This window comes from Hyperoodon ampullatus, assembly GCF_949752795.1.
Source record: "Hyperoodon ampullatus genome assembly, chromosome: 18".
Taxonomy (NCBI): Eukaryota; Metazoa; Chordata; class Mammalia; order Artiodactyla; family Ziphiidae; genus Hyperoodon; species Hyperoodon ampullatus.
The window spans coordinates 52,718,113-52,743,311 of NC_136931.1; the positions used below are offsets into that span (position 1 = coordinate 52,718,113).

The following is a 25,199-nucleotide window of genomic DNA, read 5'->3' on the forward strand; positions in this document are numbered from 1 at the left end:
AGAAACAATAGCGCAGCCTTGGGGCAGGGTCCTGGTTCCCCCTCAAGGGATACACATAACAAGATCTTTGAGCTGTTTTGCAGATACTGAAGCCCCCACCAGGTGGGAGAAGTTAAAGGTATGCTGCCCACAAGCACGGAGACTCCAGACCGGCTGGAACCAGAAGGTTGATGATGCTGACTCCCAATTACCTCACCACCAAACAATCAGAAGAATGGCCATGAACTGACCACGCCCTCTTTGAACCACTACTATAAAACTCCTCACAGCCCCCTCCAGGTTGGGACACACAGTTTTGAGGGCATTAGCTCACCATGGCCCCCTCTGCCTGGCAAAGCAATAAAGCTATTCTTTTCTACTTCACCCAAAACTCTGTCTCCAAGATTTAATTCGGTGTCAGGGTACAGAGGCTGGATTCAGCTTCAGTAGCCTTAAGGGTAAGAAGGATTCTGGCTACAACTGACCTAACGGGATTCTTGCTGGATGAGATGTCACCTGAGGGGTTGGGGAGGGGGGGACCCAAACAGATATCAAAGGTGATCAGATATCAAGGGTGGGCAGTTCCAGTTAAACTAACTTAGAAGGATTCTTGCTAAAACTGCACAAGGCAGAGATGAACATAGTCAAAGGTCAACCCTAGTTGGAAAAAAGTTCAGGAGAGCCTGAGCAGAGTTCAGTCAATGAGAGAATCTTTGTCAGTATTTGAAAATGCAACAGTGTGGATGCTTCAGGTGCCAATAGCAGAGAGCCCCCTTCCTCCCCCCGCCCCAGACTCCCCAGGCTGGGATTAAAAGCAAACAACTGGATTGCCTAGTTGGACTCCAGGTACTACATGTAGGGATCAGCTCTGCTTCTCTGCTGTTTACTCTGTTTTCCTCCACATATTGGCTGTCGTGCTCAAGCTGGTGCCAAGATGGCTGCTGCATTCCGGGCATCGCAGCCAAACACCTAGCTGGAGAAGAAGCCCACCCCATTCTGGGGGAGCTTCCCCAGGAGCCTCCCCTCAGCTCTGATTGGCCAGCACTACCCACCGCTCAACCAATCCCTGGCCAGAAGAATGGGGGAGGCTTGGACCAACCAGGACCTGCTTGCTGGGGCTGGGGAGAAACCAGGATGAAGGCTGCAGGACACAGGATGGAATTAACATCTGGTTTTAACAGTGGCTCTCTCTGAGCAGTTGAAAGATGGCTGAATTTTACTCTCTTCCTTTCGAGTTCATTCTGTCTAAATTTTCTATAATAAACTTTGACTTTTCTTTTAGTTATTTTAAGAGGAATCAAAATCATTATGTGAGAGGGAGGTGGGAAGGAAGGAGGGAGGGAGGGAGGAGAGAGAGAGAGAGATAAGCTTCAGGAACTGGAAAATCTAGAATAACTGGCTTTGCTTTATGCCCTGCCTCTCGATGCTCACAGAACCTTTGCTCCTGAGGTTTAACAGTGAAAATTCATCAGAATGCCTTTGGCCCCTAAACTCCACTTCTGCTGCACACCAAACTCCTACCAGAATAAGGCCGGTTTGGGCAATCTGGTTGCGGCACAAGACTGCAGTGGCTACACTTGGAAATAACAGCAGGGTTTGCAACGACCCGTCTGAGGCAGACAGATGGGAAATCTCCAACCTGCAGCAAAAAGGACTGAGGGTAGATCCTGGAAGGATTCTGACCCCAGGAACACCACCTCAAAACCTTCCAGGGACTTCCCTGGTGGCGCAGTGGTTAAGAATCCACCTGCCAGTGCAGGAGACACGGGTTCGAGCCCTGGTCCGGGAATATCCCACATGCCGTGGAGCAACTAAGCCCGTGCGCCACAACTACTGAGCCTGCGCTCTAGAGCCCACGTTCCACAACTACTGAAGCCCACGACCCTAGCGCCCGTGTTCCTTAACAAGAAAAGCCACCGCAATGAGAAGCCCGCGCACCTCAATGAAGAGTAGCCCCCGTTCGCCACAACTAGAGAAAGCCCGCTCACAGCAACAAAGGCCCAACGCAGCCAAAAAATAAATAAATGTTTAAAATAAGAAAAAAAAAATTTTTAATTGCTTATAAACGGTAGCACGTCTTAAAAAACAATACAAATCAACTTGTTTACAAAACAGAAACAGACTCACAGACACAGAAAACAAACTATGGTTACCAAAGGGGAAAGGCAGGGGGAGGGATAAATTAGGAGTATAGGATACACACCACTATATGTAAAACAGATAAACATCAAGGATTTACTGCATAGCACAAGGAACTATATTCAATATCTTGTACTAACTTATAAAAGAATCTGAAGCCATACACCTGAAACTAACCCAATATTGTAAATCAATTATAGTTAAATTTTTTTTTTAACTATAAAAAATAAATTAGGGCTTCCCTGGTGGCGCAGTGGTTGAGAGTCCGCTTGCCGATGCAGGGGACACGGGTTCGTGCCCCGGTCCGGGAAGATCCCGCATGCTGCAGAGCGGCTAGGCCCGTGAGCCATGGCCGCTGAGCCTGCGCGTCCGGAGCCTGTGCTCCGCAACGGGAGAGGCCACAACAGTGAGAGGCCCACATACCGCAAAAAAATAAATAAATAAAATTAAAAAAAAAAGAAAACGTAAGGCGGCTCACGGGACCTCCACGAGGCTGGGGACCAGGAACAAGGTATAAATGACTTGGTGGAACTGCTCCTGCCAAAGTAACCATTGTCCACAACATCAGCCTTGGCCCCAGAACCCCTGCCTGAGGGGCCCTGGAAGGCTGCATTCATTCATGCATCCATTCAACAAACATCTACTGAGCACCTACTGTGTGCCAGGCACAGAGTTTACAGACGGGAAGTACAAAGATCGCTGCCCTCGTGGAGTTTATATGTTGGTGGACGTGCCGGCTCTGTCCTCACCATCACAGGCTCTATGTGGTGCCTGCATCTCTGGCTTCTGCATCCAAGCCTCACATGGTTGCATCTGATCAGGGAGCCTGGGTCACATGACAGTGCCAACAGAAAAGGAGCCTAAGAAAGCAAGTCTCTGGCAGGACTCCTGAGGTGGATGATTCGCAGAAACATAACAAAAGACACAGGACGTGTAGGTACTACAGCAGCCCCCAGTTTACAGATGACAACACCAAGGCTCAGAGAGGGGATGTCAGTTGCCCAAGCTCACACAGCCCGTAAGCAGCAGAAACTGGGCTCAAAAGCACAGAGGGGAATCACAGTCATTTACATCTGGTGTCTGTTGTTCCATAAATCTAGTCATGAGGATTTGGGGCCTTCGAGCAACTCCTGCACAGACTCCTCAAAGCCTCTGGGCCCTCTGACACCCGTGGCTGTTAACTGCAGAGACTGACTCCCCCAACTGACCATGTGCAGAGCGTTTCTCAGACATTTATCCTCTGTGCCCTCCCAGCCATGGTGTGATGATCACCATTATACAGATGGGAAAAGTGAGACAGTTTAAGTAACTTGTCCAGGTCACCCATGCAGGGAGCAGCAGATGCAGGGCTGGAACCCAGGCTGGTTGGCTCCAGAGTCCACACTCTTACCTAGGACTTGGTTCTGCCTCAGCGTTAACAGCCACCATCAAAAACTAACTATATGGGGCTTCCCTGGTGGCGCAGTGGTTGAGAGTCCGCCTGCCAGTGCAGGGGACACGGGTTCGTGCCCCGGCCCGGGAAGAGCCCACATGCCGTGGAGCGGCTGGGCCCGTGAGCCATGGCCGCTGAGCCTGCGCGTCCGGAGCCTGTGCTCCGCAACGGGAGAGGCCGCAACAGTGAGAGGCCCGCGTACCGCAAAAAAAAAAAAAAAAAAACTAACTATATGATGCCAAGGGTTTAGTAGCAATACTTACCAGCAATGCTGTTACTGAATTAGACGCAAGGCCCGCCCTTGGGGCCCTAGCTGAAGCAACGCCCCCCCGTGGCTTCGTCAGAGAGCTCTTTCCCGCTCAGGCTCAGGTTCTAGCTGCCAATAATAAATTTGGTGCAAGCAAGACAGGCTTGAGAGTGGCTAGAGCATGGAGAAGGGGAGCTTCTGCTCTAAAAGCACCTTCTCCCCGAGGGGAGGAAAGTAAGAGGATTTTAAGGGTTAGGAAGCCGACAGATCATCCGGGCTCTAGGAAAGGGGCGGAGATTTTAGGGCAGCCGTGAGCATGCGCAGTCATCCACGCTCCTTTCCGCACAGTTACGCACGCTCCTTTCCGCGCAGCTCGAATTGTGCCTAGCGAAGTACAAATGCCCTCTTTGCGCAGAGATCTTAGCGTGGTGATGAAGCAGATGTAACTCTGGGACACCTCCAGGTCTCATCTGTGGAGGCACATTCCTGTGCTCAAGTCAGAGCCCGTTCGGGGCGGGTGACCATTGTGCATCTCTTAAAGCACAGCTGCACAGCATCTCCGTCAAATACCAAGTGCTCTTGAAACAAACACAGAGATAAATCAGGGCAAGTGTCCTTCAGCTCTCAGGGGCTAGTATGGAAACACAGAGATAAATCAAGGCAAGGAAAGCCGGCCATCTTGGATCTAGCCGGTTCAGTCTGGTTTTGTCTTGGGCATTTGTGGCATCCTATTGGTAAAACACAACTAGCCTGTATGGTTAAAAAACAAAAACAAAAAACAGTTTCTGCAGCTGGGACCTGGGCTGCATAGCATGGGTGACAATACGACCTTTAGTCAAATGGCCAAACCTCTCAGAGCCTCTATTTTTATATCTGTAAAATAGGGGCAATGACAGCACCACCCACAATAGGATCCTTTGGAGGACTGGTTTGGCAAATCCATGTAAAGCTGCTGCCTTTGAAGCTGTGGTCATAAACAAAGAACAACCAAAGGAGAAAAGCAAAGTCTATTAATTCAGACCTTGCTATAGCAAGGAAGTCTGCCCCTATCACTTGCATTTTGGCAGAGACTCAAAGTCAGGCAGATAGGTGTGAAAGCTTTATAATGGAAAACAGGAAAGGCTACAAGTATGCCCTTGCTGGAGGCCGTTGGCACAGAAAAACAGAAAAGCAGAAGGCGGGCTTATTAGAAGCAGGACGTCCTAGGTGATTGATAAGGGTGCATATTTGGCTTTCTCTGGCTGGTCCTAAGTTAGAAGAAGGGACAAAAATTAGGGAGGCTGTTCCTTGTTAATCAAGTCCTGGCCATTCGGAGCGGATTGTTACAGAAGTTATTGTTTAGCTTCCTGCATTGTCACTAGAGATAGTAATCTGGCTTCCTGTAAATCCGAATTAAAGCAAGCTGGCTTCCTGGGCTGTTTTTAAGAGGGTTGGTTTCCTAGGCAGCTTGCTGCACCTTGTGAGTCAGAATTCTATTTTTATAGATGGTCTGACAATTTTCAGTTTGTATACTGGTCTCTCAAGGCACTTTTTAGATGTGATTGTATCTAATCAAAGATCAACATGGGGGACGTCCCTGGTGGTCCAGTGGTTGAGAATCCATCTTGCAATGCAGGGGACTCTGGTTTGATCCCTGGTTGGGCAACTAAGATCCCACATGCCACAGGGCGACTAAGCCTGCGTGCCACAACTACTGAGCCCGCACACTCTGGAGCCCGCATGCCACAACTAGAGAGAAGCCCACGCACCACAACGAAGATCCCACGTGCAGCAACTGAGACCCAACGCAGCCAATAAATAAATAAATATTTTTTTAAAAAAGAGGGCTTCCCTGGTGGCGCAGTGGTTGAGAGTTCGCCTGCCGATGCAGGGGACATGGGTTTGTGCCCCAGTCCGGGAAGATCCCACATGCCGCGGAGCGGCTGGGCCCGTGAGCCATGGCCTCTGAGCCTGCGCGTCCGGAGCCTGTCCCCACAATGGGAGAGGCCACAACAGTGAGAGGCACGCGTACTGCAAAAAAAAAAAAAAAAAGAGAGAGATCAGCATGGATCAATCTGCTCCACGGAAGACCTGTATGATTCTTTGCTAGTAGAACTGAAAATAGGTGGTCCCAGAGACCAGTAAAGGGAAAAGCCAAAAGAAAATTTTCAGCCCTGGAAGAAGAAACAGAATGCAGGGCTCTGTTCCAGTAACTTCTTGCTGTGGGACAAACTCAGTGGTATAAAACAACAACCATTTTATTATGTTCACGATTTCTGGGATCAGGAATACAGACAGCTTCGTGTTATCAAGCCTCAGATGAAAAGATTCAAAAGGCTGAGCTTGGCTCAAATGCTGGAGGCTAGAATCATCCAGCGGTGTCTTTACTCACTCACTGTAAGCTGGGAGCTCAGCTGGGGCTATCAACCAGATCATCATCACATGTCCTTGCCAATGTGACTGCTTGGGCTTCCTCACAGCATGGTGGCCAGGTTCTGGGTTCATGGAGGGAAAGCATGTGGAGAGCAAGTGCTCCAAAAGACCAAGGCAGAAACTCTATGGCTTATTCTGACCTAGCCTTGGAAGTCACACACTGTCACCTACACTGCATTCTTCTGAACCACTAAGGTTGGTCCAGATTCAAGGGAGGGGGATTAGACCTTCTGCTGGATAGGAAAATGGCAAAATCCTATCACAGAAGAGCATTCAGTTGTAATCAACTTTGGAAAATACAGTGACTCACAGGCTCCCTCTTTACAAGTTCACGGTCTATGATAAAAAGCAGAAAATATAACAAGCTGCAAAAATCACGTGAATCAGGCAAGGTTTCTGCTGCAGCAACTGCTTCTGGCTGATTTAAGCAGAAAAGGAACTAATTAAAGGATCCTGAACTGTTCAAAGAGTCTCCAGGATGGCAGGGAACCAGGCTTGGGAGGTGTTGTAGGTTGAATTATGTCCCCTCAAAAAGAGATGCTGAGTCCTAACCCCCAGTACTTCAGAATGGGACCTTATTTGGAAATAGCATCTTTACCAAGGTAGTTAAGTTAAAATGAGGTCACTAGGGTGGGCCCTGATACAATATGACTGGTGTCCCTATCAAATGGGGAAATTTGGAGACAGAATTTTGTATGTGAAATTGCCCCGGGTTTGAACATCACAGCAATATCGCATCTTGTTTGGTCAATACAGTGCTTTAAGGCATGTTCCAATGAGCTGTGCAAAAGGAGGCTGCAAAGGAAGCTGGAAAATGTCTTTATCTTGGGCAGGCTTCTGCCCAGCTAAAGTTCAGGATTCTTTCCAAGGAAGAAGGAGACATGGATAGTGCCTTCATGGTACCAAATTACTCCAGTCTTCATGTTCACAACTCCTCGAGAGAAAGAGCAAGGCCAGGCTGTGTCTGCTGACTCAGGGAGCCTCCTTGGTTGCTTCCAGAACAAGGGATCTCTTGTTCCATAACTCTGAACCACCGTCCTTCACGTCACTCTGATTGGACCAATCTGAACCAATCCCTAAGGCCAAAGGAATGCGACACTCTGATTGGTTTAGGTCTGGATGGCTGCCCATCCCTGATCCAATCACGGTGACAAGGGGTGGGACTATACAATGGGAATAGCTAATGAGAAGCCCACCCAGAGCTGGGAGTGGGCTCAATCCCGCCTGAACCCCTGGAGGCCTCCCCCTGGCGGAGCAGTGGCCGGAGCTGGGGAGACATCCACGTGTCCACTCTACCAACATTAATCAACTAATCACATAATTAAGTTAGTAAGCTATGAAGAAGAAGTGTATCAGGAGTCTCCTTGGCCTGGGGTTGTCAGAGAAGGCTTCCAGAAGGAGCTGGGAACAGAAAAATGAGCCAGAGCAATAGCATGGGGACAAGAGCATGCCAGGCAGGGAGCCGTGGATGATGAGGCTGGGTGGTTATATGGGGCAGCAGGGGACAGAGCAAGCAGATTCAGGGAGAAGGGGCTCCGGATGTTGCAAGAAGCCTGGGCAATGGGGGGAGGGGGCGGACAGGGATCGGGAGGCTCCCTGAATCCACAGACACAGCCTCCACGTTGCCCTCCTCCTGAGTCACTCACAGAAGCCACTGAATTTCCACTTGCTCTTGTGGGCATTCAATAAAGCAGAAGGTGCAGAAGTTGCTAGCATAGTGTCTGGAAGAGGGACAGCCTTCTATCCTCTGCCCAAATGCAGCCTCTTTTGGCCTTGGTTTGCACCTCCGCAAAATGGGCCTAATTTAGCCACCTCCCTGGGCTGTGGAGACAACTATCAAATATGCCCAAATATCAGACAAGTCTGGATATAGGCTATCCCCTTCCTCCTAATGACAAGATTAAATTTCAAAATGGGCTTTGGACACTTTGAACAGGAAAACTTTTAGGGAGATGGGTGAAATAGGCAAAGGTCGACTTAAAATATTTATTAATGTGATTACACTATTTTATATATATATATATATATATATATATATATATATATATAGAGAGAGAGAGAGAGAGAGAGAGAGAGAGAGAGAGAGAGAGGCTGTAGTCCATTTAGAAATAACAGTCTTCACTACTCACACAGAGCCTGAAATAGCTCATTCCCACCATTCAAGCTCTCAGGACACAGGCACCTCTTTCAAAATCCACGTGCAGCGGTCATTAGGCTCTCCCCCTATGGTGTGACAAGGTAGCTCCCAGTGGCTCCAGGCTTATATTCCACCAGCTCAGCCACCCCAGAGGAAAATAGTACCTTGTTCCTGATAGCGCCAACAAAAGCCCCAGGGCTGCCTCTCATTGTCTTAACTTAAATCACGTGTTCTTACATGAACCAATCACCATGCCCAAGTGTTAGAATGCTCTGATGGGCCAAACTTGGGCTATATGTGTAGGCTTGGAGCCAGAGACAGACCCAGCTCCACATGATCAAATGGATTGAGAGTGAGGAGGGGTTCCCCAAGGGAAAACCAGACGTAATTGCTAAAGAATGGGAGTGGATGGTGGGCAGGCAAAGGCATCAGATGGTACCTACCTTTGGGGGAGGGGGTAGGTGGAAAGGAAAGGGGGAGGGGGCCTGTTTCCCCAGGGGACAGTCTATTCATGAAAAATTCCTTCCTCATGAGATCAGTCTCTTCAGAACTTTGTCTCCTGACCTTGATTCTGAGCTGGTTGCAGGTAAGATGTCTGATTTCACTGCCACTCAGTAATCCCCAGAAAATGAAAGCAGCAATCTTGTCTCCTCCCTCAGCTCTTCCTTATGTGTTAGTTTCTTGACCTTCATGATTCTATTTGTCTTTCTCCGAATACATTCTAATTTGGGGGGTGGGGGGGAGACAGACAGCTTTCACCTCCCAGCCCAATTCCTATCAGTAAATCGACACATATGTGTTGAGGGCCCGCTATGGGCCAGGCACTGCTCTAGGCGCTAGAGAGCTTGGTGGGAGAGGAGGTGGGGGTCACATCTAAGTTCAGTGGGAAAGGATGCTGTGATTGATTAACAATGTCTGCCACAGTCATATCAAAGGTAGTGGAGGCACATAAGCCATCCCTGCTAGACATCCGTCTTAGCTCAGGTGATTCAAAAGGAGGTGATGGGACAGATTTGGCCCACAGGCCACAGTTTGCCATAGTCTCTAGAGCAAACTAAGCCTTAGAGACTGCAAAATGGCATAGAACTGGGCTGTGAATGGCAAAAAGGTCCCACAATAGAAAGCCTACCTTAATATCTTGCAATCTCCAGAACCAAAACTAGACACCACGTATCCTGACCCTCTGACCAGCTTTCTTTCCAACAGAGCCAATGATTCTCTATAAGTCTGAAATATTTCCAAATAAAAAAAATTTTAATTTTGATGGTTTTTTTAAGTTATAATATTTTTAGAGATTTTTTCTTTTTTATTTATTTATTTTTGGCTGTGCTGGGTCTTCGTTGCTGCGTGCGGGCTTTCTTTAGTTGCGTTGAGTGGGGGCTACTCTTCATTGCGGTGCGTGGGCTTCTCATTGTGGTGTCTTCTCTTGCTGTGGAGCACGGGCTCTAGGCACGAGGGCTTCAGTAGTTGTAGCATGTGAGCTCAGTAGTTGTGGCTCACGCAGGCTCTAGAGCACAGGCTCAGTAGTTGTGGTGCATGGGCTTAGGTGCTCCGTGGCATGTGGGATCTTCCTGGACCAGGGCTCGAACCCATGTACCCTGAATTGGCAGGTGGGTTCTTAATCACTGCGCCACCAGGGAAGCCCTAAAGATTTTTTTAATTGATGTGGACCATTTTTAAAGTTTTTTATTCAATTTGTTACAATAGTGCTTCTGTTTTATGTTCTTTGGTCTTTTGGGGCACAAGGCATGTGGGATCTTAGCTCCCTGACCAGGGATCAAACCCTCATTCCCTGCATTGGAAGGTGAAGTCCTAACCACTGGATCACCAGGGATGTCCCTAAAGTTATGATATTTTTAAAAGCTTTGAATCACATGGTGAAAAGAATTCCTTTTTCTACTCTTTTTGCATGATTCTGATAGTGGCAAATGAAAGTCTCGATCAGGTTTTAGTCAGTCTTTAATGCCTTTCTAAAACTTGCTAACTTTTGCAAAGAGAAAATCAGCGACCATATAGAGCTACAAGTCTAAACCACTGTTTCACTTTATTTTCCCACTTTCAACTTACCTTGGGCTGTACAGTTTTCTTTTCATTCACAATGTAACAGCTTCTGCCTGGTCTCTCTGCTTCCACTCCTGCCCCCATGGTCTGTTTCCCATTCAGCAGCCAGAGAGATCCTGTTAAAATCAGTCAACCCTCACTTCCAAGATGGCAATACTTTCAAGAATAAGCTCTCTGAGCCTGACTGCATGCCTTCTAGCTCACTTGGTACCAGCTTTGTTATACAATAAATTGTGTCCCCCCAAATTCATGTTGAAGCCCTAACCCCCAATGTGACTCTATTTGGAGATAGGGCCTTTAAAGAGGTAATTAAATTTAAATGAGGTCATAGGGTGGAAACCTAATCCAGTATGACTAGTGGCCTTACAAGAAGAGGAGGAGGGAATTCCCTGGTGGTCCAGTGGTTAGGACTCAGTGCTATCACTACAGGGGGCCCGGGTTCGATCTCTGGTCGGGGAACTATAATCCCACAAGCCACATGGTGCAGCCAAAAAGATAAATAAATAAATAAATAAATATACCATTAAAAGAAAAAAGAAGAGGACGAGGAGACACTAGGGATGCATATGCGTGGAGAAAAAAACAGGTGAAGTCATAACAAGGAGGCAGTCCTTTGCAAGCCGAGGAGAGAGACCTCAGGAGAAACCAAGCCTGCTAACACCTTGATTTTGGACTTTCAGCCTCCAGAACTGTGAGAAAATAACTGTTGTTTAAGCCATCAAGTCTGTGGTATTTTGTCATGGCCACTCTAGCAGACTAATATAGGATCTTACTACAGCCTAGGAAATGGCTACCATTCCTTCCTCCTTCACCACGACAAAACCAGATTTAAATATAATGATAATAGCTACAGTGAAGAGGGCCTGGCCTTTATACCTCTCCATGTCTGAATTTTTTAAGTTCTCAGAATAGCCTTGGGAGGCGGGACTATTATATTCCCATTTTGCAGATGGAGAAATCGAGATTCAGAGAGGTGAAGTGACTGCCTCAAGATCACACACCAAGTATAGGAAATGCCAGTGTTGCAGTCAGGATGAGCTGGGTTATGCTGCAGTAACAAGCAGCCCCACACTCTCCATGGCTTAGAACATCAAAAGGCTCCTTCCCTGCTCATGCTACGTGTTCATGTCAGGTAGGCAGGCGTGACAAGGGTCAGGAGAGCTCTGTGTCACATCTCCTCATTCAGGAACCAGGCTGACAGAAGGACTGTCCCTACTATGCAGGGAACGGGAAGGAACCTGGCAAAGCATGCACTGGTTTTTAAAGGCTTCCACCCAGAAGTGACACTCCTACTCGCATTCCATTGGCCAAAGAAAGTCACATGACACAATCTAATGTCAAGAGGGCTGGACAGGTGCAATTCAACCACGTTCCCAGAATAGGGAGAACCAAAATTTGTATGAACAGCCCAGTCAATACACCATCAGGATTCACACCAGAGCCCACACTCAACCACTGTGCTTTCCTGAGAGAAATTTCCAGGCAGGCCTGCCCTCCCCCATCTATTCTTTCAATGACTCATTCATTCATTCAGCAAGTGCTGGACCAGAGTGGTGAGGTTGGCTGGGGAAGAAGTGCACAGAGCTGAAAGATATTTAGAATGAAACATTGATAGAATTTTGTCCTGGATTAGATGTGCGGGATGAGGGAGAAGGGTGTTGTCAATAATGTGTTCCTTCATCAATTCAATATTTATTGACCACCTGCTGTGTGCAGCTGTTTTAGGCTCTGAGAAGATAGCCATGAACAACACACACAGAGATCCCTACCCCCAGAGATTTGACAACAAACAGCATCGAATGTAACGTCCAGTGGGGAATGATGCTATGAGGAAGAATGCAACAGGTGCTGAGGAAGCCCGGGTACTAGAGCAGAGGGACCCCCAGGTGCCTGGTTTGCCAATGAGGGGTAGGAGACAGTGGTGGCGTTCAAACTGCAAGAGGACCAGGTTTGCAAGAAATGAAGACGTACGTCCACACAAAAACTTGTCCACAGATGTTCATAGAAGCATTATTCATAATAGCTGAAAATTGAAAACAACCCAACTGTCCATCAGCAGATGAATGGATAAGCAAAAGTGGTCTATCCATACTGTGAAATATTACTCAGCCATAAAAAGGAATGAAACTCTGATCCGTGCCACAACATGGATGAACCTCGAGAATATTATGCTAAGTGAAAGAAGCCAGACACAAAAAATCACGTAGTGTATGATTCCACTCATATGAAATGTCCAAAATAGGCAAATCCATTGAAACAGAAAGCCAATTAATGTTTGCCAGGGCCTGGGAGGGAGGGGGCATGGGGAGTGACTGCTAACGGGGACAAGGTTTCTTTTGGGGGTGATGGAAACGTTCTAAGATTGTGGTGATGGTTGCACAACCCTAGGAACATACTAAAAACATTGAGTTGTGCACCTGAAATGGGTGAATTGTATGGTATGTGAATTACATCTCAATAACACTGTTTAAAAAAAAGAAAAGAAAGAAAGAAAAGAAAGAAAGAAAGAGAAAGAAAGAAAAAGAAAAGGAAGGGTTTGGGAGGACAGTCTTGAATTCAGTTCAGTGTGTCAGCAGGGGAAGGCAGCTGGAGACCTGGGGTGTAGGACTGGGGACAGTGAACGTGAGTGCACCCTGCAGCATGGTCGCCCAGGAAATGTCTTCTTTTGTCACTGGTTGGTTTGGGGCTTTACTGGATCCGTCCTGGTTGCCAGACTTGCAGGCAAGACACGATTCAAGGCGGAGCCAGCAGGGGGTAGCAGAGAGCCACGCAGACCCACGGACCAGGGCCTGGCCGCTTGGTGTCCCGTATCTACCTGCCTCCAGCCTGTGCCCCTTTCTTTACCCTTTGGGGCTCCCAGAGAGTCCACACAGCTGCCCAGGCCCCGAAACATGGGCGCATCCCTCCCTCGGTCTCACTGGGGCAGGCACTGTACCCTGCCCCCTAGTCGCCTGAGCTGGACCTTGCCCCCCTCCTCTCTACAGCCCAGCCCTGGGCCAGGCTGCCGTTTTTTCTCCCTTTGCCTCCCCAGCCTCCTACCTGGTCTCCTGCCCTCTCCAATCCTCCCAACGCAAGACAGCCCAAGGGATCTTTCTAAAGCCCAAACCCGACGCTGCCCCTCTCTGCTCAGAACCATCCATGGCTCCCCAGTGCCCTTAAAGTCCAGGCTCCTCACCACAGCCTTCAACTGACTGCCAGGTCTGGCTCCTGGGGGGCCTCTCAGCCTTACCTCTCAGACCCCTGTCCCTCACCTCCACCCTGTGGACTGTGATCTGAGGGACTGAACTTCTTCGAGAATCTTGCATACTCTCTTCCATGCCCGGAGCCACATCACTTCACTCTACCTGCCCCAGGTCTGTATTCATCCTCCAGTCTCAGCTCAGATGCCTCTTCCTCCAGGAAGTCCTCCCTGACTCCCAAGCTGGGTCAGATCCCCACCTCTGAGTTTATATCCACCCCAGCCCTGCCCACTCTGGGTCGCCACAGTCTGGAGATGGGCTTATCTCCCCGCTGGACTGTGAGCCCCCAGAGGGGGCTGCCTCAGTCACCTAATGGGTCCCAGCACCACCCAGCACAGGGCAGGGGCTCCAGGAATGCGTGTGGAATAAGTGAACATGTGTGGATTCTCATTACCTATATCCTTCCCTTCCTGTGCCCAGCATCTCCATTCATTCATTGGCAAATGTTTACTGAGCAACTACTATACACCAAGCTCTGTCAAATGAACTCAACTGGGCACCAGACCAGCCCCCACTCTCAGGGAGCTCAGAGTCTAGTGGGGGAGGCAATATGGAAGCCAATGTAATAATAATTAATAATAAACGTTTCTTGAGCGTTTACCAAACGCCATGCACTACGTTAAGTGCTTTACTTATTTATTTTATTTGCAAAACAGTTTCATGAGGCAAGTACCATGATTATCCCTATTTTACAGACACAGAAACTGAGGCTAAGAAAGGTCAGGTAAGGGACTTCCCTGGCGGTCCAGTGCTAAGGACTCTGCGCTTCCACCGCAGGGGGCACGGGTTCTATCCCTGGTCCGGGAATTAAGGTCCCACATGCCACACGCAGCTGGGGAGAAAAAAAAAAAAAAGAGGTCAGGTCACACAGGCTGTCAAGGGACAAACTGGGAATGGAACCAAAGTCTTGCTAACATCCAAGCTTTATCCTGTGCACGTTTCCAGTCTGAAAGGAAGAGGGACCAAGATGTAACCCACACCCACTAAAATGTTGGGATCTGTGTGGCCAAGCAAAGGGCACCAAGGAGAGGGCAATGCTTAACCCAAAGGAGGTATCGCTGATGGTGGGGTCAGTGTTTGGCCCAATTAGGAAGAGACCAATGTCCTTGGCTGGGACTGGGAGCTCCCAGGCTCACTGGCTCTCTCCACCCCATCTCTACCCACCAGGGGTCACTGCCCACCACTACCTACTTCCCGTGAGTCCACCGGCATGTCTAGATTCTCAGGGCTGTGGCTCCTTGTTTTACAAACGAGGAAGTGGCTGCATGGGGAAGGAAGTGGACTGGGCCATGACCAAGAGTGATTATGATTCATGGGGAAAACCCTTCTCTCCCAGATTCAACCCCTTTGTGTGCAAAAGGACATTGCACTCTGAAAGAGTCGGCCGGGGTCACATGGTGTGGGTAGCTTGGCTTCAGAGGTGTAAATGCCCCCTCACCACCCTCCACACCTTTGATGAGAGTGCAGGCTTGTCTCTGTATCTGGGGGAGTGGGCTGTGTTGAGACCGAGGTATTTTTACCTGCTGGACACACTGGGGCTCCATGGAGGATTTTGCTTGAGGAAAGCGTTCCATGGATGAAGCAAGCATTTCAAAATATTGAACCATTTTTGGATTTCGGCACCAGGAAACCCTTGGGGGTGATGAAAGGGTTCTAAAACTAGAATTGAGGAATGGTTGCACAAGGTGAATATTATGGGATGAAAAGTATGCCTCAGTGAAGCTGGTAAAGAGATTATGACATTTAGGAGATGATTGGAAATTTGGTCACTGACTGGGAATTGAAGATACTAAGGAATTGTTCATTGTTGATTTTGTTTTCACATTTTAGGCAAAATAATGACATTGTGAGGGTTGGTTTTCGTTTTGTTTTGTTTTTTGTGAGTCCTTATCTTTTAGAGATACAGGCTGAAGTATCTCTGAATAAAAGGATACCATGGGGCTTCCCTGGTGGCGCAGTGGTTGAGAGTCCGCCTGTCGATGCAGGAGACACGGGTTCATGCCCCGGTCCGGGAAGATCCCACATGCCACGGAGCGGCTGGGCCCACGAGCCATGGCCACTGAGCCTGCGCGTCCGGAGACTGTGCTCTGCAACGGGAGAGGCCACAGCAGTGAGAGGCCCGTGTACCGGAAAAAAAAAAAAAAAAAAAAAAGGATACCATGGCTGTAATTTGCTTTCAAATAAATGAGAAAGGAGCATGGGGAGGGGAGGGGAAATAAGATCGGCTCAAGCTGGGTGATGGATGTGGGGGGAAGGACGTTGCTCTGCCCTCTGCTTTTGATGGGTGTGTAAACTTTGGAATTTTTCCAGAATAAAATATGGCTTTTAAATTGCTTTTAACCATAACTCTAAACCCAAGTCCAACACATCCCATATTCTTGATGGGAAAACTGAGGCCCAGAGAGGAAGGATACCTAGCCAAGTCACCCCTCCCAGGTCCTTCTGGCCCTTTTGGGGTCCCCGGAGAACCCTGGCACTCTCTCTGCCCCCCTCCACCTCCCTAATTCTGCCTTCACTTCCTGCTCTCGACCACCTTCCTGAAAAGCCCAGCCCCTCACATGTACCAACCTGTCCCCCTGCAGCCCCTCACCCCACACTTAGACCCTTCCCTTCTGTCCCTCACTGGCTCTCATACCACAGGCTGGACCTTACCATCACCTGACGCATCTATAATGGGACACCTCGTGGCGTCCAAAGTGCCCTGTTCTGGGTTCCCTGCTCCTTCTATAACCAGCTCCTCCCACTGTCGCCCTCCCTCACTCAGCTCCAGCCACACCCACCTCTTGCCATCCTCACACTCATCCAAGACCTTCCTGCCTCAGGGCCTTTGCATTTGCCGAGACTTCTGCCACAAACACTCTTCCCCCAGATCGTCACAGTCCCCCTCGGTCACCTCCTTCAGGTCTCAGCTCAAACATCACCTCCTCAGAAAGGCCCTCCCTGACCCCTCCCTACCAAAAGAGCAATCCCTGCCACTCCCGATCCTCTTCCCCTATTTCATAGTTTTATAGCACTTATCTCCACCTAACATGATACGGTCTATCAGTTTCTTGATTATGGCCCATCTCCCTCCAATAGGATTTAGCCCCACAAGGAAAGGGATGTCTGCCCAACACAGCGTGGCAGATAGTCAGTGTTCAATAAATATTTGTTAAACGATCGAATGACTTGGAAAAACCCAGGTGAATGAGGTGAGATGGGGACAAGGAGTGGGGGGAAGGGACGGGTATCCAGCCAAAAGGAACAGCCCGTGCACAGGTCTGAGGCTTGCCCCTCCAATCCACTGTTCCCTCTGGCACGGTAGCCTGGGTGTTCTTTCGAGGGTGAGGAATTAAGGGGACATAACAGCCTCCCCAGGACCAAGGCCAGACCTTGCCAGGCCGGCACAGGAAGCCACACCCTGAAGTCAGATCCATGAGTAAATATTACATCTCCCTCAGCCCCGCTCTGAAGAGATAAGGGGAGCAGAAAAGGGGGGTCCAGAAACCCGCTTCAGCTTCGCCCAGGAGGACAGGACAAAGGTCCTGCCACGGGAGCCCAGGCCACCTTACAAATATTAAGTCAGTAGTGGGCGGGGTCTCAGCGGGGAGACAGAATGAGGAGGTCCCAGGTCACCTCCCGTTCCCTAGGGCATTATCGATGTGGCTGGTGAGAAAAGAGAGCAGAGGTGGAGGGAGAGAGCGGACAAAACAAGGTCAGAGAAACTTGTCCCCAGCTGCGGAGAAGATAACGACTTACCCACTCTAACCTCCTGAAGCTAAGGCCTGAGCCTCAGTTTTCTTGTCTGCACAATGGGTTCTCAGGGAGGGAGGGTGATGCTGGCTAACAGGGAAAGCCAACAATGTCAACATGGATAATGTATCATTAGTAAGATATATCAACAATCTGGCCACTTCTCTTCTCTCTGGTCCACCACCTCCTGCTTGGTCCCGGGCCATGCAGCAGATACGATGTGAGCCACATATACACTTTAAGATATCCTAGTATCACATGGAGAAAAGCAAAAAGAAACAGGTGAAACGAATTTATTTTACCCAATCTAGGCAAAATGTTATCATTTCAACATGGACTCAATATAAAAAGTGAACAATCTATTTTGCATTCTTTGTGTGTGTGTGTCTGCAATAAATCTTCAATATTTGGTGGGGTTTTTTTTTCACCTTCAGAATCATTTTTTTTCCCAGTTTTATTAAGAAAAAGTTGACATAGGTAGTTCCCTGGCAGTCCAGTGGTTAGGACTCCACGCTCTCACAGCGGAGGGCCTGGTCAGGGAACTAAGATCCCAGAAGCCACACAGCATGGCCAAAAGGAAAAAAGAAAGAAAAAATTGACATATATCACTGTATAAGTGTACAGCATGATGATTTGATTTACATATATTATGAAATGATTATCACAATAGGCTTAGTTAAATCTATCATCTCCTAGAGATACAATAAGAAGTAGAGAAAACATTTTTTAATCTGTAGATGTTATGAGATGAAGTTTTCATACCTCCACCTCTCCTCTCATCCTCTCCCCAAAATTTTATCATACTTTTAATTATATCAATAATTAGCATTTGCACCATTATAACAATGTAAATATTGTTCACTGCAGAACCTATTAGGATACTGTGATTACGTGTCCTTTTTCTTCTTTTAGTTGAAGTGAAATTGACCTACAACACTACGTTAGTTCCAGGTGCATAACACAGTGATTCAATACTCCTATACATTACAAAATATTCACCACTTTGGTATGTACTTTTCACTCACAGCTCATCTAAACTCGGATAAGCTAATGGTAGTGGCTACCATACTGGACAGCACGGCTAAACTATTGCAGTCACCTCACTGCCTCCCAGCATCTGCCTTCACCTCCCACAGTCTGTTCCCCACACGCAGCCAGAAGATCCTATTGACACCTAAGTCAGCTCCTATCCTTCTTCTGCTCACATCCCTCCCAGGGCTCCCATCTCAGAGTAAAAGCCAAAGTCCTCCTGCGGCCCACAGAGCTCTGCAGGATCCGCCCCTGTTCCCTCTCTGCCCTCACTCACTCTGCTCCAGCCACACCAGCCTCACACTCACCAAAACACTCCTGCCTCAGGGCCTTTGCACTTGCTGTTCCCTCCGCCTGGAATTCTTTTCCCCCAGATTCAGCACAGCTCCCTCATTGAGTCTCTACTCCAGTGTCTCCTCCCAAAACATCTTCTCTTGGCCCTACATGAAACAGTGTCCTAGACACCTCCATCCCCTCCCCTGCTTTCTTCTTCTCCATAGCATTATCTCCACCTGATATATTATACCTGTTTGTGTTTATTTGTCAGTTGAGTATCTCCCCAAACAAAAGGTCAGCGCTACGGGGCAGGGATTTTTGTCTGTCCTATTTGTGGCTATAACCCAGCGCCTAGCTCAGTGCCCGGCACCTGGTAGATGCTCAGTCAGTAAACGTTTGTTAAAAAGTGCATGAACAATGGCCCCCACGTACCCAGTGCCCACTTTGGTGCAGGCACAGCGTTGAGCCTTCCACGTGCCTGCTGTCCCTCATGCTCAGAGGAATCCCAGGGAGGTCAGTGTCATGATCACCCACCACCCACCTCCCAGACAGGCAAAGGCCCCTGCCCAGGGCAGCCAGGTTTACTTTCTGCCCTCTGAGCCTGGCACATAGTAGGTGTTCAAGAAACTGCAGGGCTCAATTGGACCAAAAATCTGGACTCGTGTCCGGGAGCACCTGAGGAAGGGCTGGGGAGGTGAAGGCTGGGAGCGGATCGGGAAGGGCAAGGACAGCAGAGCAGGGTCGGTGTGATGCTGTGGGTGGTATGGAGCCATGGCGGAGTCTGGACAAAAGCCGGGATCTGCCCCCGAGTCTCTAATAGCCGCAACTCTTCTCACTCCTCAGCCAGACGGCAAATCACCAGAAATCTGGATCTCCCTGGAGACTCCTCCTCTCTCTGTGTCACCTACCCCTGGTGTCCAGTTCCACAAACACTCTCTCAGCCTCTGCTCTGTATCCGATCCTGTGCTGGGCAGTGCTGGGGACACGGTGGTGACCACAACAGCCCTGGTCTTGCCTTCCCACGACTCACAGTCCATTTGAAGAAACAGACCAACCCCCTGACAGTAAGGACCCAGGGTGGTCAAGGCTGGGACTGGGGATGAGGGGTGCACCTAACCCAGTCTGAGAGTCAAGGAGGGCTTCCTGGAGGAGGAGGAGGAGGAGTTGTTGAATAGGCAATGAAATAGAGCAGAGGGAAGCAGGGATGTGCTGGGTAGTGAGAGCGCAAGTGAGGCAGACTAACTGGAGCAGAGAGTTCCCAGAAGGAAGGGGTGTTCCGTGAGGTTGGTCAAGCAGGTAGGTGCCAGGCCATGCAGGGCCTCGGTGAGGAGCTGGGCTTTCTCCTGAGGGCACTGGGGAGCCATAGCAGGTTCTGGGCACCACAAGGGGGCCAAACCAGGGCCAGAGACCAGGGAGGAGTTGGGGAGGGGAAGCCAGACAAGGTGGGCGGTCGGGGAGACCTGGACCAGGGCAGGGGCCATGGGGAAGGAGACAAAGGCACACAGGGCATTTAAGAGGCAGGCGTGATAGGGCGTGGTATGTGGTGGGGAGGGGGGGATTGGACTTCAGGGACAAGGCCCAGTCTCTCTGTCCCAGTGACAGTGGATGGTGGCGCCAATCCCTGATAAGAGGACGGGAGGAGGAGCCGGTCTGGGGGAAGATGTTGTCGAGGTCAGTTTGGGACAGGGTGAGGGAGAGGTGCCCAGGGACATCGTGTTGGGGGTGGGGGGGGAGGCATCCTGAATGACACTTAGAACGAGGTCCCGGGCTCAGGGGAGAGGGCTGGGCCAGGACAGAGAAGGGTGAGGTGAGGTCACAGGAGGGGTGGAGGCAGCAGGAGATGCCAGGTCACCCACAAGTCACCTGGCCGCACCCGCCCCTCTCACCTCACACTACCCCCCGCGTCAGAGCCCCTCCCTGCCAGGGCAGCTCAGGACGAGGTGCTGGAGGAGCAAACCAGGACAGGTGAGCCACAGGTATGGCCCCCTGCCCAGAAGCAGGATGCTCGGGCCTTGGAGAAACCAGGACCCAGAAGCCATTAAGATACCAATAATAGCACGTTTGTCAAGGATGCTCTTCCCCCAGATCCCTCCATGGCCTCTGTCCAGCATCATCTTCCCAGAGACATCCTCCCTGACCCCCCCACTCTGCCCCCGACTCCAAAATCACCAGCCCACTTTCTGGCTTTTTTTTTTTTCTTTCTTTTTCTTTTTCTTTTTTGGCCATACTGAGAGGCATGCAGGATCTTAGTTCCCCCACCAGGGATTGAACCCGGGCCCTTGCATTGGGAGCACAGAGTCTTAATCACTGGACCACCAGGAAAGTCCCTTCCTGGCTTTATTTCCCGCCCCCGCCCCCAAGCACTTATCTCCATCCAATGTGAAATAGACTTTGTTTATTTGTTTACCCTGCAAATGTCAGCCCCATGAGGGCAGGGATTTTACCTACCAGCCTCTAGGACAGTGCCTGGTAGACAATCTATGCTCACTAAATATTTGTAGGATAAAGGAATGAGTGATTTCTTGAGGCTTGCTCCGTGCCAGGCATCGTGGTAAGTATTTCACACTTCATTTTTTACAACAGTCCATGAGGAGTGTACTATCGTGACTCCCATTTTACAGATGAGGAAACCGAGGCCCAGTGGGCTCCATAACTTGCCCGGGGTCATGGAAGCTGGGAACAGTGAAACTAGGTCCAGTAACGTCAACCACACCTCATGTTTGGGACCCGACTCTGCCAGGTGCTGGCTAACTTCCTGACATGTAGCATCTGCTCTCAACAACCCTGAGTAGGGGCCACACCATCCCTCTTTTTCAGAGCAGTCAATGGAGACTCAGGAAGGGGCTGCTCCCAGCCCCACTTCCAGTAAGTGCAGAGCCAAGGTCAAAACTGGACTCCCTCTAGCCTCAAAGTCTCCACATAACACCCATTTGACATATAGAAAGAACAAGCCCTCAGGGGGAGAAGAGAGAGAATGTGGATTTCTCAGCCCCACGCAGGAGGCCAAGAAGCAGAGCCCCAAAGGAAACGTGCAGCCACCAGCCTTCCCTTCTGTGTGACTTTGGAAATAGAGTCACACAGGCCTCCCCCGCCTGCAAGAGCTTGGGCAAGTCAGAGCCCTTACCTGGTGCCTCAGTTTCCCCATCTGCCAGTGGGGGTTCTGACAGTGCTCACATCACAGGGCAGCCACTGAGATGACACCTAAAGGTCACCCACAGCTTTGGGGCTGGGAAAACGGCAGTCACAACAGGTGGGTTTTATCCCTTGGTGACCGCCAAGTTCACCAGGGAGACCGGGGACTGGGCCGTGGGTAGGAACTGCCCTAGGGTCTCCCCCTGCCCCTCCTTCCTCCTCCCTGATGACCTGGTTCTTCTCCTGGTACCAAACCTGGGCCCTCGGCACAAAGAAGTTTAGGCAGCGCCCCAGGAGGCCTGGCCAGGTCGTGGCCCCTGGCCCGTGCCTGCCACACCTGCCCTGGTACCCAAACGGGGCCCCAGATCCTCGGTGACTCGATCCCTCCAAATTCAGGTGATCTCCCCCGGCTCCAAATCACCGAACCCTCCCACGCCTGGCGCCAGACGGAGCCAAACCCCAACCAGGAAGGGTCTCGGAGCATCGGGCCGCCAACGCCGCTGTCTCCAAGAGCTGGGTTTGGGGTGAAAGATGGTGCTGACCAGATGCAGCTGGCTCCTCCTCAGTGGTGAGCGAGAATGGCGCCCCCAGAACCTCAGCCCCCATGGTCTCGGGGAAGGGAGGGCACCCCCAGCCTGGGGAGGGACGGTGTCAGCCGGAAATCCAGCACGTCGGGAGGACAGCTCTGCTTCACACAGGCACAATTTGCTCCACTAAGAGTCACCAGTGTGAGGCAGGCCGGGGACCGTCACCCAGAGAGGTTTTCAGGGTGGACTTTGGAGATTTCTAAGAGCGGGGTGTAAGCTAGGGCAAGGGAGCCACTGCTATGCCTTCATTCACGTGGCAAACTCTTACTGAGCTCTGGAAGCCTTAACTAGAGCAAGTTGTAACCAGCCACTCTGCCCCTCCCTCAGGCTATGGTTTGGGCAGTTGCCTTCCTCTTCTCAGCCTCAGTTTCCTCATCTATGAAATGGGCCTAACTCCTGGGGTCGTTTGAAGGTCATTCCAAGCAGCATTTACTAGTGCTTGCTGGGTGCTGTTCTAAATGCTTTCCACGTATTCATAACCACCCTATGGAAAAGGCCCACCCATGACCCCCCACTCCATAGACCAGAAGCCTGAGGCTCAGAGAGGTCAAGGCACCAGTCAGGGTCACACAGCCAGAAAGCGGCAGGGCTGAGTGCTAGACCCAGAGGCCTCGCTCATAGTCAGCCTTTATCAGCACGGAAAGTACCAGAAACCAAGCCAAGCATGTAAGCGCTGCTTACGTGAGAACCGCCGCGGCTTCCCAATCCAGGCAACCGCACACAATTCAAACCCAGGCAGCCCCAACCAGCTAGTCAGGTTTGGGGCTTATCTGTTGGGTTGAGAACAGAAGGGGTGGAGTGTATTAATCACGGCCCTACTTTCTGCCTCTGGAGAGGCAGAGGAAGGGCGCTGGACCGGGAGGACCGGGAGTCAGGGCCCAGGGGCTGCACGAGGCAGCCTGATCTCGAAAGTGGAGGCCTAGTGACTCTCACAGCGGTGGAGGGTGGGGGGATCCCTCTGGGTGGTATCCAAGGTCCTGCAGGCTGAGCGGGTGCTATGAGCTTGCTATGCGCAAAGCCTTAGGCTAGATCCTTAGCACAGCCCATCAAATCCAATCCTCAGATCACAGCCCCCTCCCCAGGACTGAGACTCCACACCTGGCTGACAGTTACTGAGCACTTACTTGTGGGAGGAATACATGTGCCAGGAGCCACGTCTCCTCCTCCATCAAACGTGGGGAGCGATCAAGTCCACCTCATCCCACCCCTCTGGCTCCTTTTCCTCAGCCGCTTTCCTGAGCACGGGGGCCGAGATCACTATCGCCCCCGAGCCTGCTCAGCCAGCCGAGGGCGACAACGTCACACTGGCTGTCCAAGGGCTTTCAGGGGAGCTGCTTGCCTACAACTGGTATGCGGGGCCCACGCTCAGTGTGTCTTACCTGGTGGCCAGCTACATCGTAAGCACAGGCGATGAGACCCCTGGCCCGGCCCACACGGGGCGGGAGGCTGTGCGCCCCGACGGCAGCCTGGACATCCAGGGCGCCCTGCCCGGGCACTCGGGCACCTACATCCTGCAGACTCTCAACAGGCAATTTCAGACGGAGGTGGGCTACGGACAATTGCAGGTCTATGGTGAGACACCCCCCAGAGCCCCCTTTTCCCCAGCTGGGCTTTCCCATCTCCTTCCCAATCCTTCTTTTAAAAACAACAACAACAACAAAACCTCTAAAAAATATTAAAACCATCAAAAAAAAACTGACTTAAAATAACATTAAAATGCTCACCTCCTCCCAGATGGCTTCTGGGATTAAACCTGCCTCTCATCCTGTTCTTTGCCCCTCTGGCTGGGGGTTCAGGGGCACCACCGGGATCGAGCCATGCCCCCTGCCTGGGGAAGGGGAGGCCCTGGAAGCAGGCAGTGCCCGGCCCCCTCCCCCTCTGTCTGTTGCCCCACAGAGATCCTGGCCCAGCCTGTGGTCATGACCAACGGCACGGCGTTGGTGGAGCGCCGGGACACCCTGCACCTGACATGCAGCAGCCCCAGCCCCGCCGAGGTCCGCTGGTTTTTCAACGGCGACACCCTGCCCATCGCCCTCCGCCTCAGCCTGTCCGCTGACGGCCGGGTGCTGACCCGGCACGGCATCCGCAGGGAGGAGGCCGGAGCCTACCAGTGTGAGGTCTGGAACCCGGTCAGTGTCAGCCGCAGCGAGCCCATCAACCTGACCGTGTACTGTGAGTCCTCCTGGCCCAGCCCCTGCAGAGATACCCAGTGCCCCAACCCCATAGATGGGGAAACTGAGGCCAGGAGAGAGTGCCCAAGGGCATGCAGCGAGTCAGTAGGCCAGCTGGGGTTAGAAACCAAAGATTCCCCATAAAATGCACTTGACCCATCTCCTAAGGACGAAAGACCACCTTTGAATTTGAATAATCCTTCCCTTTGAATCAATACCTCCAGGACTGGTTGGTTTTGAAAGGGAGGGGGGACGGCGTGAGTGGTGAAATGGGAGGGGAAATAAAATTAAAAACGTAACCAAAGCACGGAGTCATTCCCAGGGGCAGCAGGTATGCAGTGTGGCATCCAGAGAAAGGAAATCACTCAGGTACACGAGGGCCGGCAATGTAGAAAAACTTAGAACCTAGAATCCTACAACCAGGGCATTCTGGATTTAAGAAGCACTGGATTCTAGACTCTCAGAATCCTAGAAATTCTAGAAGCAGAGATTCTTAGAATCTTAGAATCTAATTCTAAAACCTTAGAGCCACCTAACCCTAGAATCTTAGAAACATAGATTTCTAGAATCTTAGAATCCTAGAACATAGAAACATCTGCTCTTGGAACCCTAGAATTCTAGACTCT

General features: G+C 50.5%; 1 protein-coding gene across 1 annotated transcript in view; it reads left to right on the top strand.

Annotated features, from left to right (window-relative positions):
• Nucleotides 1-22,346: 22,346 nt before the first annotated feature.
• Nucleotides 22,347-25,199, top strand: part of CEACAM16 (CEA cell adhesion molecule 16, tectorial membrane component) — a gene marked incomplete at both ends in the record, with an annotated part of 32,565 nt that continues 29,712 nt past the window's right edge. Inside the window, 3 exons of the mRNA XM_079724110.1 lie at nt 22,347-22,383; nt 23,630-23,974; nt 24,299-24,574. Of these exons, the coding sequence (XP_079580236.1) occupies nt 22,347-22,383; nt 23,630-23,974; nt 24,299-24,574 (658 nt within the window). The remainder of the gene's footprint in view (nt 22,384-23,629; nt 23,975-24,298; nt 24,575-25,199) is intronic.